Genomic DNA, 15,060 nt, shown 5'->3' on the forward strand with positions numbered 1-15,060 from the left:
ACTAAGCACAAAAATAAGCAAGGGGAAGGTAGAAGATGACTAGAATCGGGTGTAGGATGCTTCAATTGTGAAAACCAAGATCAAAAACCAAGCAATATGTGTGTGTGTGTGAGCCGGTCGTGAAGAGAGGGGGGTGGGGTAGCTGCCGTCGGGTTTGGGGAGGGAGAGAAGGAGGTTAGGGTTTAGGTTTATATTAATAATAATAATATAATACACTTTGGTCCCTTAACTTTCAAATGTTACTTTTCTAGCTTAATTAACTAGTTCTAGCACATTGAGTTAACGTTATATAACATGTTATCACATAACACATAAGTCTAACACATAATTATCACATAATTATTATTTTGACGTTTTTCGTTTATTCACCAATTGTTTGCGTCAACTCGTTTGCGTTTCGGTGCAATTCCCGAAAGACTACACATGTAGTAAGTGTCAAGCGTCATTTAAACCCTAGTTTAAATGTAATGAGGTGTGCGTTATAGATTCAATGATCTTAAGTTTGAATTGACGGAGTTGAGTTAACGAAGTTAACCTGAAATTGACGATTGTCACATCATTCCCATGTTAAAGAATTTTCGTCCCAAAAATTTGAGTCAAGTCGTGATGAGTGTCTGAAAAAGTAAGAAAATTTTCAGTTTGTCATATCATCCCCTAGTAGAAAGAAATTTCGTCCCGAAATTTAATTCATACCTCCGGTGATTTCTGACGGTTTGTCGGGTTTCGCGGTTTTCTGTGTTTGGTCAGCCCTTCAAAAAGGTGAGGATACTTTTTCATCATTTGATCCTCGCGTTCCCACGTGAACTCCGGTCCACGTCTTGAGTTCCAACGAACCTTAACGATTGGAATTTTACTGTGCTTGAGTGTTTTGGTTTCCCAATCCAAAACTTCAACTGGTTCTTCAATGAAGCGTAGCTGTTCATCAACTTGCAGTTCGTCCAAAGGGACTACTTGGGTTTCATCAGATAGGCATTTCTACAAATTGGATACGTGAAATACATTGTGTACACTGCTGAGTTTCGTTGGTAGGTCCAGTAGGTACGCCACCGGACCAATGCGCTCAGTTATTCGATAACGACCAACGTATCGTGGGTTGAGTTTGTTTCTGAAAAACAAAACAATGTCGAAGGTAAGGCGTGTTCCAGTGCCAAGTGGAGAGGAAATATGGCAGACTATCAAATATTTCCCCATTGTTTACCAAGGTAACCCCCACGGTACTGAAAGATACAGAAATCCGTCTGGTTTCGGGGTTACACATAATTGGGTAAAGAGAAGCATCTTTTGGGATTTTCCGTATTGGCGTAATTTGTTGATTCGGCACAACCTGGACGTGATGCATATCGAGAAGAATGTATTCGATAATTTGTTTCACACAATTATGGGCACCAACAAATCCAAAGACAATATGAAGGCGAGGCAAGACATTGAACGACTTTGTAACCGACCTCAATTAAACCCTATTTATGATAACAATTGGGAGATGACTGGAGTTAAAGGAGATTACACCTTACAAAAAGACGACGTTAAAAAGGTTTGTGTGTGGTTGATGTCACACCCTCAAAATCCACTAACGGAGTTTTACCGTCAGAGGGTGTGAACTAACAGGATCGGAATCATTAGTTATAATCAAACCATAAAAACGTTTAAATGAAAATAAGTGCGGAAGCGTAAAAACCAAAAGATAAAAGTTGCGTCACGCAGGACGACTCAAAACCCCATAATAACATTTTAAAATCAGGTTGCATAAACAAAAGCGTTTCAAACAATGCATGATCCTATACCGCGCGCCCGCCTCGGCTACCTGAGAATAACATGCTAAATGTGTCAACACGAGGTTGGTGAGTTCACAAGTTTATATAAAATAAAGCGTTTAGCGTTTGCGTTCAGCGTTTTGCGTTCAGCGTTTTGCGTTACCAGATAGTGTTAAATCAATTATATATCGATAGGTAGCTAGCCTATACAACAAGTATTACTAAGTGTTCGACACCGAAGCTGACTGTTTATCAAGTGCCTTGCCACCAGGTCATCCAGACCATGGTATGTGTTAGCCAAAATTACACCCGCTCGACCTCCAGTCGAGTTTAGCGTTGGGTGGGGTTTGTCAAACCCAGTAGTACTACTCAACAGTGACTCGCTATTATCCAAATATTAACCGGTTCGATGTGTAGGACTTCAATTGTTTCGTTTGCCACTTAGCCTTTACAAGTGATATATAATCTACTAACAAAATCTTAAATGCGTTTTCGGAGTATGTTATCTCCCCCAAGTGAAAAACGTTTAAAACAGTTTAAAGGGGTAAGTGAAACTCACTGTTTGCGAAGAATTCCCAAAATAAATCACCAAGTGATGCACGTCACAGAAAACTCTCTCTAGCGTTCTAAAACAACAAGGAGATTTTCTAAGTATCGGAACTAATATCGAGTCTCTAGACCCGGCACATAATTTCTAATCACAAGATACGTTTCGTGTTTGTTTGTGAATCGTGTGTGACTTAACGAGTACATTTGTGATACGTTACATGTTGTGAATGACTATCTACGTGTCAAGTATTTATAGTGTACATATTTAGCAACTATTCCCCGCAAGGGCAATTTGGTCAAAACATAACAATTAACTAGCAATTAGCACTTTTCATGTATTTTCACCAAGTTCAGCAGCTAACTTTACCGAGACAGAATTCTACTAGTAAAGATTACTCTAATTCACAGATCACAACTCATCAATTAATTCATCAAAAATCACCACAAGAGCACACATGTGTTAGGTTTCCAGAACAAATTTTATTGTATTTTTATTCCACATATATTTCTCACAATGATCAAAACATTACAGCAAACTCAAAACAATCAAATTCATGCGCGACAGAATGTTATTTGAAATTCCCGTTAAATGAAAAATCCAACAAATGCAAGACCACTTGGGTTAGGTTCCTAACTCAACAAGTCAACTTCCAGAAGTGGAACCAACCCAATTGGTCTCGTAGTTCATGAGATATAATATTTACAAAACAACCTAACAGCAGGTCTAACAACTCAGCTTTGCACAACGTTTTTGTAAAATCATAAAGGTTAATTTTTACATGTCCAAAAATTGCAAATTTACATTCTTTAGAAACTAGACTCAACCTAGTTTACTGTAGTATCAATTATCTCAATCAATTTTCACATTTACACCCCGTTACAGTCAATTGAACATCAACAACACAATCTGTCCAGAAACTGTTTGCAACAAAACTCAACCTATTAACTATCTATGGACCATAATCCGTTCATGTGATCTTATAGACACCATAATCATTATCCATGCACATCAAATACACATTACATCCATGATTAGGGTTTTACTTGAACTCAAAATCAAGAAACAAACGATTAACATGCAATAACACCAATACTAGCTATCAATTCAACAATCAATACATCTTTCAATCAAAACAAGACATATGAACATCATGTATATAATTTCCAGATTCTAGGGTTTATAATTATACTAAGCACAAAAATAAGCAAGGGGAAGGTAGAAGATGACTAGAATCGGGTGTAGGATGCTTCAATTGTGAAAACCAAGATCAAAAACCAAGCAATATGTGTGTGTGTGTGAGCCGGTCGTGAAGAGAGGGGGGTGGGGTAGCTGCCGTCGGGTTTGGGGAGGGAGAGAAGGAGGTTAGGGTTTAGGTTTATATTAATAATAATAATATAATACACTTTGGTCCCTTAACTTTCAAATGTTACTTTTCTAGCTTAATTAACTAGTTCTAGCACATTGAGTTAACGTTATATAACATGTTATCACATAACACATAAGTCTAACACATAATTATCACATAATTATTGTTTTGACGTTTTTCGTTTATTCACCAATTGTTTGCGTCAACTCGTTTGCGTTTCGGTGCAATTCCCGAAAGACTACACATGTAGTAAGTGTCAAGCGTCATTTAAACCCTAGTTTAAATGTAATGAGGTGTGCGTTATAGATTCAATGATCTTAAGTTTGAATTGACGGAGTTGAGTTAACGGAGTTAACCTGAAGTTGACGATTGTCACAGTTGAAAAAACTTAAATTTCCAGACGGTTATGCATCAAACATAGGAAATTGTGTAAACCTCAAAGAAAACAAATTTTATACTTTCAAAAGCCATGACTGTCATGTGTTTATGCAACGGTTACTTCCACTTATTATTAGAGGTTTTGTTCAAACAATATGCAAGTTGGAGAAAATATTCCCTCCTAGTTTTTTCGATTCCATGGAGCACCTAGTCATACATCTAGCTGATGAAGCTCTTCTTGGTGGTCCAGTTCAATATAGATGGATGTATCAATACGAGAGGTAATCACATTGTTTGTAATTATATAGGATAAGCGATTTTTATAAATTCGTTTACCATTCCTTACTCATTCGTAATGGTTTTTTCAACTGTAGGAAGCTTGGGTTGATAAAAAGAAGAATTAGAAACAAATCGAGGGTTGAGGGTTCGATTTGGAGAGAACACCTAGTGAATGAACTCGCCACCTACTGTTCTCTATACTTTGACCCGACCCTCGAGACACGCCATAATCTGGAGCCACGGAATTTCGCACCGCAACATTCTAGCTTTTCTAGTGGAGGCTCTCAACTAAGTGTGTTTGTTGTTCCATCGAGAAGATTATATCAAAAGAGTGGAGTGCGGATACAAATGGATATTGATGATCTTAAAAAGGCGCATACTTATGTTCTTCTAAATTGTGAAGAAGTTTACCCTTACATTGATGAGTTCGATAAAGTGGCGCCACAATTATATCCTGACACACCGAGTGCATTTCTTAGAGATGACCACTTTGCACAATGGTTTAAAAACCGCGTAAGTAAAGCTAATTAAATCATAGTGATTGATATTAATGCATCATTAACCAACAAGATGTTTTTCAATGCAGGTGAAGGTTGGATTAATTGATGAAAGCACTCGACATTTGGAAATTTTAGCAACTACACCATCAAAGTTTGCTCAATCTCATAATGGGTATTTTGTAAATGGTTACAAGTTTCACACGCAGAAGTATGCTAAGGGACTTGTGACCTCAAACTGTGGTGTATGCGTGAGAGGGGAGACGTATACCACCGAAGAGTGAGACTACTACGGGATATTGGACGATATACTGGAGCTCCAATATTTCGGGTACGAGCCTCAAACCGTTGTATTGTTTAGATGTACATGGTTTGATAACAAAGGTGGAGTAGTAGTTAACAAAAACAAGTTGGTTGATGTCAAACACAAGTCCCGACTTCCAAGTAATGACCTGTTTATCTTGGAATCACAGGCGGAACAAGTTTTTTACACGCCATATCCTGCTATGACAAATGATACAAAAGATCGATGGGCTGTTGTGAAGACAAAAGCCCGACACATATATGAGCTAGTCACATCTGAAATTGAAGTCGTGAACAATGGGAGCACGGAAGCACAAGGGTTTCTTCAGATTAATGAACGGTTTGAGTTACCGAACGAAGTAACTAAGAGTGAACAATTGTGCCTAGTTACAAATACCAATACAACTGAGAAAATTATTAACGAGCACGAGGATGAAGATGAAGACGGGCAATTTGAAGATGAAGAATTTGAAAATGAAGAGGATACATCTGATGATGATGATGATGATGAAGATGTTGAGGATACATCAGATGAAAATTGAAGTCGTGAACAATGGGAGCACGGAAGCACAAGGGTTTCTTCAGATTAATGAACGGTTTGAGTTACCGAACGAAGTAACTAAGAGTGAACAATTGTGCCTAGTTACAAATACCAATACAACTGAGAAAATTATTAACGAGCACGAGGATGAAGATGAAGACGGGCAATTTGAAGAGGAAGAATTTGAAAATGAAGAGGATACATCTGATGATGATGATGAAGATGTTGAGGATACATCAGATGAAGATGAAGACCTTCTCTGATTCATATTCCGTAAATCTGTTATCCGTTCAAGGTATTTTACACGTTTCATGAAAAAAATGAAGTCCCTAATTCTTATTCCTTTTCTTATATAGTTTTTTGTTGACATTTTATATGTTGAAACTGCAGGACTCAGCGAATGCATTTAATTTGTTAACAGCAGTTATGGCGGGACACATTTAATTTTCAGATTTTGTTGCTTTGCTTTGCTTTATCTGAATGTAAGGATCAAATTATGAAACTTAATAAAATAATTTTTTTTAATGATTAGATGTGTTGGATCTCATAATTTGATCGAAAGGTATATGAAACTTATTAAAAAAAACTTTGAGATTCAATGATCAAATTAATAAAATCTCATTGTTCACGACAAGTTGCAAATTTTAGCCATATTTTTTTTATCCAATTATAGGTTGAAAGTTTAATCTCATCCTTCATCTTCAAAGAGGGACACATATATTTTCTAAAAGCTAACGTATTCCTTGCTTTTCAAATCAACTAAATTAGAGAGCAAATTAAGGCATGCCTAACCTTTTCAAATCAACTAAAATATACACAGTCGTCGATCGCTAAAGTAATATCTTCTCATTCCAAATATACACATATCAGATATAAAGTTATTTATACCTAAATTAATTATTTTTATAAAAAAATTTTTACCTAAAATATTTAAGATCAAATGGAAAAAATCAAAACCGAACGGTTTCAAATACTCCAAAAACCGAAGTTTTGGTTTTCGGTTCGGTTTTAACCAAAAACCGCACCGAACTACACCACGCACACCCCTAATCTCTAGTACTTACTTAGCAATCAACTACAATTACACTAAAAATCCTAATCAAAATCAATTTGAACAAATTCGACTCCATAATCCCCAATTTCTAACACCTAATTACAAAACTCATCAAATAATAAATAACAAATCCACCTAATGAATTACAATACACTACCTGCTTGAGACTGGACGGGAACTTAATAACAAAGTCCTTAACTAGCTTCCTTACAGACGCATCCACAAGCCACCACACTCCGGCGAAACGGCAGGCCGTCTTCACTAGCTTCCACTCGCTTAATAATCTCTCCAATTAGGTCAGGCAACATATTAGACCAGGAGTTTTGTTCAGATAATACGTCGTCGTTATCGTTACTGTACACGTCACCAGACACGTCATGTGAATTGTCTGAAGAGGATATGAAGAAGTCCTTGAGTGATCTGGATCTGCTGGTGATTCGGCGTGATAGGAATGATCGTCGTAACGTCGTTCCAAATCGATCGCTAAATCAGTAACCGATCGATCTGCCAAGTCTCCTTTCTGTGAAATCAGTAATCGATCGGTTCGCCAATTCGTCATTCGCCGGATTAATCTGTGTTTTCCGGCCACTTCTGCTAGCGGAACGACGGAACTCGGAACTCGTCCATTTACTAAAGGTATTTTAGGTTAATTTTGATGTTTGTTCGTTTTAAATTTTATTTGATTGGATTAATTTAGTTTGGAGTTATGCTTATGGTGTTAGGTTACTGATTATTGATTATATGTGATGCACTCCATGTGTTTGATAAAATGCCAATTGTTAAGTTACTGATTACTCGATATGTTAAGTTACTGATTATTGTGTAGCATGTATTCTATTGGAAAGTTTTTATCCTAATTTTTGTAATGTTAGTTGTGGAACTTGTTAAGTGAAAAATTAATATGGATTTTTGTTCTAGGTCCACCGACATTTGTGCATGCTATTGATTCGTTGTAGAGTTATCAAACTGTAGTTGAAATGATTTAAGGTTGATGTTGGTTCAAAGTTCAAAATTGGCATGGCTGTTTAACTTGATGAGTTAGTGTGAATTTGAATTTTAGCTGATTAAATTTTATCAAACTATAGTTATTAAACTTTACTGTAGGATTTGTTGTATAAAAATGTCTACAGTTTGCTAAGATCTGAAGTCATTAAACTTGATGTTGCACTCTATATTTTGTTAAGTTTCTTCTTGTAATAGTTGAAAAAACTATTTTACATTACATTAATATGTTATTAAATTTGCTTATGTGCTTAATTCTTTAAGTTTTGTCTTATAAATGCATTGAACTTTTGTTATAAAGTAACTTGTTTTATTAAATGCAGGGTATATACATCATGCCTGTTAGTCAACACAATCGTCCTATTACTCGTGGCGGACGTGCACCTACAGGGAGACACAATTGTCGTGATGGGGGATCCCAACAGTCCGGTATTCATAGTGGTGCCCACAATGCTAGTAATTATGATGTTACTGGACCGAGTCTTACTAAACAGAGACACGACATTCCTCACGGTGGAGGATCCCGGGAGTTTGGTCCTGCTAGTAATGATGATGTTACTAGACCGAGTCTTACTAAACAGAGACACAACATTCCTCACAGTGGGGGATCCCGGGATTTTGGTCCTGCTAGTAATGATGATGTTACTAGACCGAGTTTTACTAAAGAGAGACACGACATTCCTCGCGTTAGGGGATCCCGGGAGTCCGGTCCTGCTAATAATGCTTATGCTACTGAACCGGGTCTTACTAAACAGCGACGCAACGTTCCTCGTGGTGGGGGATCCCAGGAGTCCAATCCTCCTAGTAGTGCCGATGTGTTCTGTCTTCCTAGTGGTTCTAGCGTTGCCGGACAGACTCTTACTTCAGCGAGATGCGACATTCTTGGCGTTGGGAGATCTCGTGAGTCCAGTCCTCCTAGTACTGCTAGTGCTACTAGAAAGAGATATATTTGTGGGAGACACGTCATTGTTCGTGGTGGAAAATCTGCAGGTAGTACTAGTCGTATGGGTGATGGTGATGCATTGGCTGATATGGCTGGGGTGTTTCGTCACACACGGGTTTGTGAGGATGATGACGATGACGATGACGATGACGATGACGATGACGATGACGATGACGCTGAGAGTTCCAGTGATGATTTTGATGAAGATGATCCCTCTACAAGTGAATCAGTGGAGCCTCGTGACACATCTCAGAGGAAATGGATTGCACGTTTTGGTAAAAAGTATGTTTCTAATTTTCAACATTCTAATTTATTTTGTTTATTAATGTTGTAAATAATATACTAATTTGGTTATTTCAATATTGTAGGTTTGGGAATGGTACGGTTCATAGGAGTGTCAAACCGTTACTAGAGCAACATTTTGATGGACCCTGGGTTACATTTAGAAAGGTCCCACAAGATGTATTGGATAGTATGTTTGGTTGCTTTAGGGTACTAAAACAAATAATTTATTTATATATCTTATAATATTTTATTTTAATTTTGTATTTTTAACTTTTACTTTTTATTTTTACAGACCATGTGGAGATGGGATCCGCAAGATGACGGAAGCATATATGAAGGATTTATTAATGTGCTAAAGGGTCGTTATAGAAACATCATGGGTGAGTGGAGAATACAATCTAAAGAAAAAGCCAAGATGGATGGTCATGTTATAAAGGATAAATTTCAGAATCACTTGCAAATATCCACCCAGTGTTGTGTCTCTTGAAACATGGAAAGAAATGTGTAAGGTATACGAGTTAATACATTATTGTTTTATTTTAAAATTTATTTCAATATTCTATTAAGTATACATATATTTATGTTGATAATAGTATTGGAACACCCCTGGATGGCTAAAAAAGTCTAAAGTCGGGAAAAACAACCGCAAGGACAAGGAAGAGGGTTATCTACCCCGTCATACAGGCGGGTCCATGGGATTTGATGAGCGTCGTATCAATCTGGTATATTTTTAAATTGTGGTCCTTATCTTAATTTTAGCTATTTGTGAAAAATCGAGTTCAATATCTTTTTGAGGTTTTTCTATCAATGTGTTTATTAGTGAAAACTTATACTTCTATAATGACATATTCTCTTTGAATTGATTAAGATAATTCACTTTTCTTTACTTATTTGTTTCTTATAATCTGAATTTCTTTATGTGTAAAACTCATGATGTAACATATATCAATTATACTTAGTTCATGGTAACTTTGACTGCGTTTATTTGAAAGACTGTAAATATGCAGTCAGGGCCCAAATCATAACTAACATTTTATCTTTATTTCAGTTGGTTACTTACAAAACTTGTCACATTTTAAATAAAAAAAATATTAGAAGTAGATGAAATGACACCCATTATCATATCATAATGTCATCATGTCTCTGTTTGATATTTCATAATTACTCTATTTTTTAATGTAGGAAAAAAGCGGAAAAAATGGCTTCAGTTATGTCTTTGTTGATACCCACGCCACCAAGGAGTGCAAAGAAAGACTATCAGCTCGGGATATTGATGTTAATGACCTGAAGGAGTTAAGAGTTTTGTACGAAACGATCAAGAAAATCATATGTAATTTATCTTTATTGTTTATATATAATTATCGTATTAACTTTTAGTGTAATAATAATCATGTTGTTTTGATAAAATTGCAGGTAGCGTACAAGAAAAAACTTGCAAGGTTGTATGACTCGGACCCCAGTCAACATCTAACGGAAGATCTTGATGTATGGAAGAGTGTGCAGCCCAAAAATCGTGTTGGTCAGATGTATGGGATAGGATCTTCTGATCCACATTTCGTAGTGGGCGGAAAACCATCTACTACTTGAGGGTCTAGATCATACCTTGATGCCCAACAGTCGCAAGAGGTATCGTTGTTATTATTAGTATTACTATTATGATCATCATCATCATCATTATCAAAACGTAATGTTTCAATTTAGAAGTTCGGTTCGTTTATGTCGGTTATAGTTCGGCTAAGGCGGTTAACTTGCTCACAATGCCAACTGTTCGTGTTTTTTGTGTATGTATTATGTATTAATTATATATGTTTTAACAAATGTTTAGGTCCAAGACGTTAAAACTCGATTTGAAAAGGAACGACAAGAGTTGGAAAATCGATTGCAACAATTGGAACGCGAGAAGGTCGATCGTGAAGAAAGGGAGCAACGTGAGCGGGTCGTGCGTGAAGAAAGGGAGCAACGAATGCAAAAACAAATAGAAGACATTATGAGGAAATTAAATGGTTCCGGTACTTAATTGTAGTTTAGTTATCCTTTATCGAAGTGTGTTTGGTTTGTAAAGCATACTTATATTGGAACCTTTTCTACGTGTTTTAGATTCTTTATGAAAATTTATGCACATTCCAGTTTGTTATGATATTTTTATGCATACTTCATGTCTTTTTGAATTTTTATGCAAATTTTAGAATTTAATTTATTATTTTTTTTGTTTAAATTTAGATTTTTGTTGGAAGTTTGTTGGAAACTGTGTTGCAAATCAAAAAATAGCTTTTGTAGGAAAGCTGTAGGAAGTTTGCAACAACATACTTATGTAGGAACTTTGTAAGAAAAGTTGTTTGAAAATGGTTGAAAATAATTTTCAAGCATGTGTTTTTCCCACAAAATTTTTTGTTGGAAAATTGTGAGAAAGTGGGTTTTCCAACAAATTTTCAACGAAATTCGTCGTAGAAAAATGACTCATTTTCTAGTAGTGTTATAATTAATAAATAACCCACATTTTTTTTTACTATTATGAACTTTATAAATTTTCTGATAAGAGGACATTGAAAATATAAAAATGACAAATAAGTGGATTAGAACAACAATGAATAGGAAGAATGGGTAATGAAATTGGTGGTGGGAACCGTCACTCTACAATTAAAGGAAGAATGGGAAAACAGTTATAAAGTTATTACTTCAATAAACTTGGGGGTGGGGGGGGGGGGTGGCGTTTTGGATCTGGTTGGGTGACAGTTCAAGTCGTTTTTCGGTTAGTTTAGTTAGAAGATCCCTTTTGCCACCCAACTCCTGAACTCCAGTACTAACATTCTAGTGCAATTTAGTGTAAATGGGTTCCGTTGAAATGTAACATTTTTGCATGGAGAGCGGTACATAACATACTTCCTTCTTATGAAGCCCTTAGCAAGAGAAATATAAGTGCTCATGACCACATCCTTACAAGCTGTTTTTTCGACACGGTGGTGTGGCAACACATCAACACGTGGTGCAAAATTCCCCAGATCTTTGTTTTTTTAGTGAAAGATCTTTTCTTGATGCACAACAATTTGAGGACAGGCAAGTACAACAAAAAGGTGATTCAAGGAATTATGATCATTGCAAAGCTGGAGGATCTAGAAGGCGAGGAACGAGAAACGGTACAAAGGCAAAGAGGCTAAGTTGGAAGAGGTTTTGGGAGATTTCAGGGCTTTGAGTTTCTTATGGCTCAAAAATTGGTCTAAGAGTTTTGATGGGAGTTGGTCGAATTGGCATAATAATGTTGTAATGTAGTTTATTTTAGAGTAATAGTGGCTCCTCCGTGCTCGGTGGATGGGTCTTGCTAGCGCATATTTGTACTTGGCTTTTGTTTCTTTGAAGTGAACTTCTAATAAAAGGAACAATGAACAGATTTAGAAATCAATATGATTTTGTTATACTTTTGTTGTGAAAAACATTGGGGTTTTTAAGATGTTTTTAAATGTCGCACATGATGATGTTTAGCATTTTGGTCATGGCGTTTTAGCATAAGGACATCAAATTCGAACATGTTGTTCTAGATTGGGCATGGTGTTTTACAGTTACACCTTGGCACCAAAAGGTAAAACACCATGTACAACACTTAAAATATCATGTACAAAACCTAAAATTTACGAAACCTTAAAACACAATATACAAGACTCGAAAACATGATGTACAAAAACTAAACACTATGTACAGATTTAATACACAATGTATAGAACTTAAACTCCATATATTGAACTTAATTAAAACACCATGTACAAAACTCACTTAAAAACCCCAATTTTGTTTAAAAAAATTAGCAGTACTATACTTAATTATATATACATATATTAAAGATACAAAAAATGGTTGTTTTATGGTGTAGTTTACGAGAAATTCAAATGTATGAAAAGTCATGAACTTCTGTAAAAGGTGAGGGAACTTGGATGGTGTTTACTATTATTTTACCGTCCCTTCTATTAATTAAACTCCATCCTTTTATTCTTATATCGATGTTGTTTATGGCACCTTGATATGTCCCGAAATTCACAAATGCAACTTATACTGGTTTCATTACAATATGTTGGGAGGCATGACAGCGCCCTGCTAGTGCCGACGGGCGACGGCTGCAACAAAGCTGTGATTTAATGCAGCGAACTAACAACAATAATGGGGCAAGAGCTTGGAAATTAATGAACAAAGCAAGGAGAGGTGGTGTTCGGTGATTAGAGTTTATGTTCTAGTTAGATGCCATTCTTTTTTTCTTTTACATGAAATATTAGTGAATATGATCAAAACTGATACGGCTAAGTAAAGAGAGTGGATGCTAGTAAGATATTATCATATTTATTTATTTATATATTTATTTCTGGAATTACAAGATCACCTTTTCTCACTTAATTGGAAACATATATAGTATGTATACACTGACAAGACCAAGATAGTACATAATAAAATTATTATTGGTAGACGTTTAATAATTTTAGTTGAGTTTACTTCGTCTATTCAATCTGACCTTGAGACCATGCTTCATATGAAGTACAATAGAATTTGCTGGAAGCACATGATGGCCTTCCACCAGTTGAATGTGGTAGTGGTAAATGATCGTGGCCGACACTATCTTCAACTGAGACAAAGCCATATTCTTACCTAAACAAGTTCTTGGTCCGGCATTAAATGTCGGGAACTTGTATGATGGCTCATTTTTTATGCCACCGCTATTAGAAATCCACCTTTCAGGCTTAAACTCCAAGCAATCCTCCCCCCATATCGATTTCATCCGTCCCATAGAATAAAAAGAGAGAATGATTTTGGTATTTTGATAAACTTGGTGGCCACTTGGAAGGGTTTCCGGTTGTAGCGGAGATTTGTGGTTGAATGGGACTGGAGGATATAACCTTAAGGATTCACATAAAGCGCCATGAAGGTAAACCATTTCGTCCAACTCTATCACACTCCACCTTTTATGCGCTTGCATCTCTTCTAGAATCTTTTCTTCTACGCTTGAGTTTTGCGCAAGAAGATAAAAGAACCAAGACAAGGAACTGCCAATTGTATCTTTTCCAGCAGCCATCAAATTAGGTATAGCGTCTCTTAGAAATTTTTTTGGATCCACACTGCTTGTGCCGCTATGATTTGTAAACTCGCTCATGATAGTTGTGGAAAATAAGAACTTTTCTGTCTTTTGTTGAGCCAAATATTTGTATATGAACTTATCAACATTTTGCCACGCGTCGTTCAACTTCTTCTCCGTCCCCAATTTAAAAATTTGTTGCAATTTCCAAAGGTACGGGGGCGTAAGATGCCTAAGCAAGAAAGCTTGCTCGGCATCAGTGAAGGCTTGCAAACAAGGGATATAAGGAAAATCAAGAGACAAGCTTTGTGGATCATGGTCAAGGAGTAATATGCTTACTGTGTCGAAAGAAAACCTTTGAAATATATCTTGCAAGTCAATCTCAGAACCACAAGCACAAACATATTCGAGTATTGGTAGAAGCCCATTTTCGACTTTGTTCCAGATAGTTGTTTCCATCATACTTTGAAATCCCGCATGCTTGAATATAGAAAAAATGATCTTGCGGTTCATCTCCCATATCTCGCCATCGGAATTGAGAATTCCGTCTCCTAGGCTATCAAAGATCTTACGAAATTTGTCGCCTTTGGGATAATTGTTGAAGTTTTTGCTAAGAATGTGATGGATGTCTAAAGGCTCTGTGGTAAGTAGCATGTCCAAGTTGGCAAACCAAGGGCCTTTGAGCAGGACTGTACCACGAGTTTGCATCAAAATTTCGGTGGTGTAATCGAGGAATCGATGGGCGTTTACAAGAATTCCTGGTGTCATACCAAGAATTGGCCAATTTGTAGGGATACCGGTTTGTCGTTTTTGATATTTATGTATAATTATAATAATTGAAACGAGATTGATAAACAAAAAGGAAATGATCAAGTATTCCATGGGGAGAAAAGATAGGAGCTTATGCTTAAAATTGATGGAGTAGTGTTGAAGTTGTGATATGCTCTTGGTTGGTTTGTCCTTTTAATTAGCCATAAGTTTTCTACATCTTACCCTCCTCAGACCCTACCATAGCATTGCTATTGGTGGGATATACTGAGTACGATGATGATGATGACATG

General features: G+C 36.4%; 2 protein-coding genes and 1 pseudogene across 4 annotated transcripts; 2 read left to right on the top strand and 1 right to left on the bottom strand.

The window, feature by feature from the left end:
• The first annotated feature begins 4,212 nt into the window (after positions 1-4,212).
• LOC143587421 (uncharacterized) lies at positions 4,213-5,620 on the top strand. Its single transcript, XM_077068720.1, has 3 exons — positions 4,213-4,326; positions 4,420-4,837; positions 4,911-5,620. Exons 1-3 carry the CDS (start codon positions 4,244-4,246, stop codon positions 5,103-5,105), a joined length of 696 nt encoding a protein of 231 aa, XP_076924835.1. The 5' UTR covers positions 4,213-4,243; the 3' UTR covers positions 5,106-5,620.
• Positions 5,621-7,191: 1,571 nt separating this feature from the next.
• LOC143587415 (uncharacterized) lies at positions 7,192-11,403 on the top strand. 3 transcript variants are annotated; one of them, XR_013144884.1, is made up of 4 exons: positions 7,192-8,946; positions 9,033-9,156; positions 9,242-10,575; positions 10,775-11,403. XR_013144884.1 is itself a non-coding variant. In XM_077068715.1 (3 exons), exons 1-3 carry the CDS (start codon positions 8,039-8,041, stop codon positions 9,434-9,436), a joined length of 1,227 nt encoding a protein of 408 aa, XP_076924830.1. In that variant the 5' UTR covers positions 7,192-8,038; the 3' UTR covers positions 9,437-11,403. The 3 variants fall into 3 exon arrangements, 1 of the variants encoding a protein (XP_076924830.1); XR_013144885.1 differs by having other exon boundaries at positions 9,242-9,671; positions 10,132-11,403; XM_077068715.1 differs by having other exon boundaries at positions 9,242-11,403.
• Positions 11,404-13,408: 2,005 nt separating this feature from the next.
• LOC143587422 (alkane hydroxylase MAH1 pseudogene) lies at positions 13,409-14,932 on the bottom strand (annotated as a pseudogene).
• Between the last annotated feature and the right edge of the window lie 128 nt (positions 14,933-15,060).

The sequence above is a fragment of the Bidens hawaiensis genome, unplaced genomic scaffold, assembly GCF_021521415.1.
Source record: "Bidens hawaiensis isolate Kalapana, Puna unplaced genomic scaffold, B.hawaiensis_p1.1 tig00035498_1, whole genome shotgun sequence".
NCBI classification, from domain to species: domain Eukaryota; kingdom Viridiplantae; phylum Streptophyta; class Magnoliopsida; order Asterales; family Asteraceae; genus Bidens; species Bidens hawaiensis.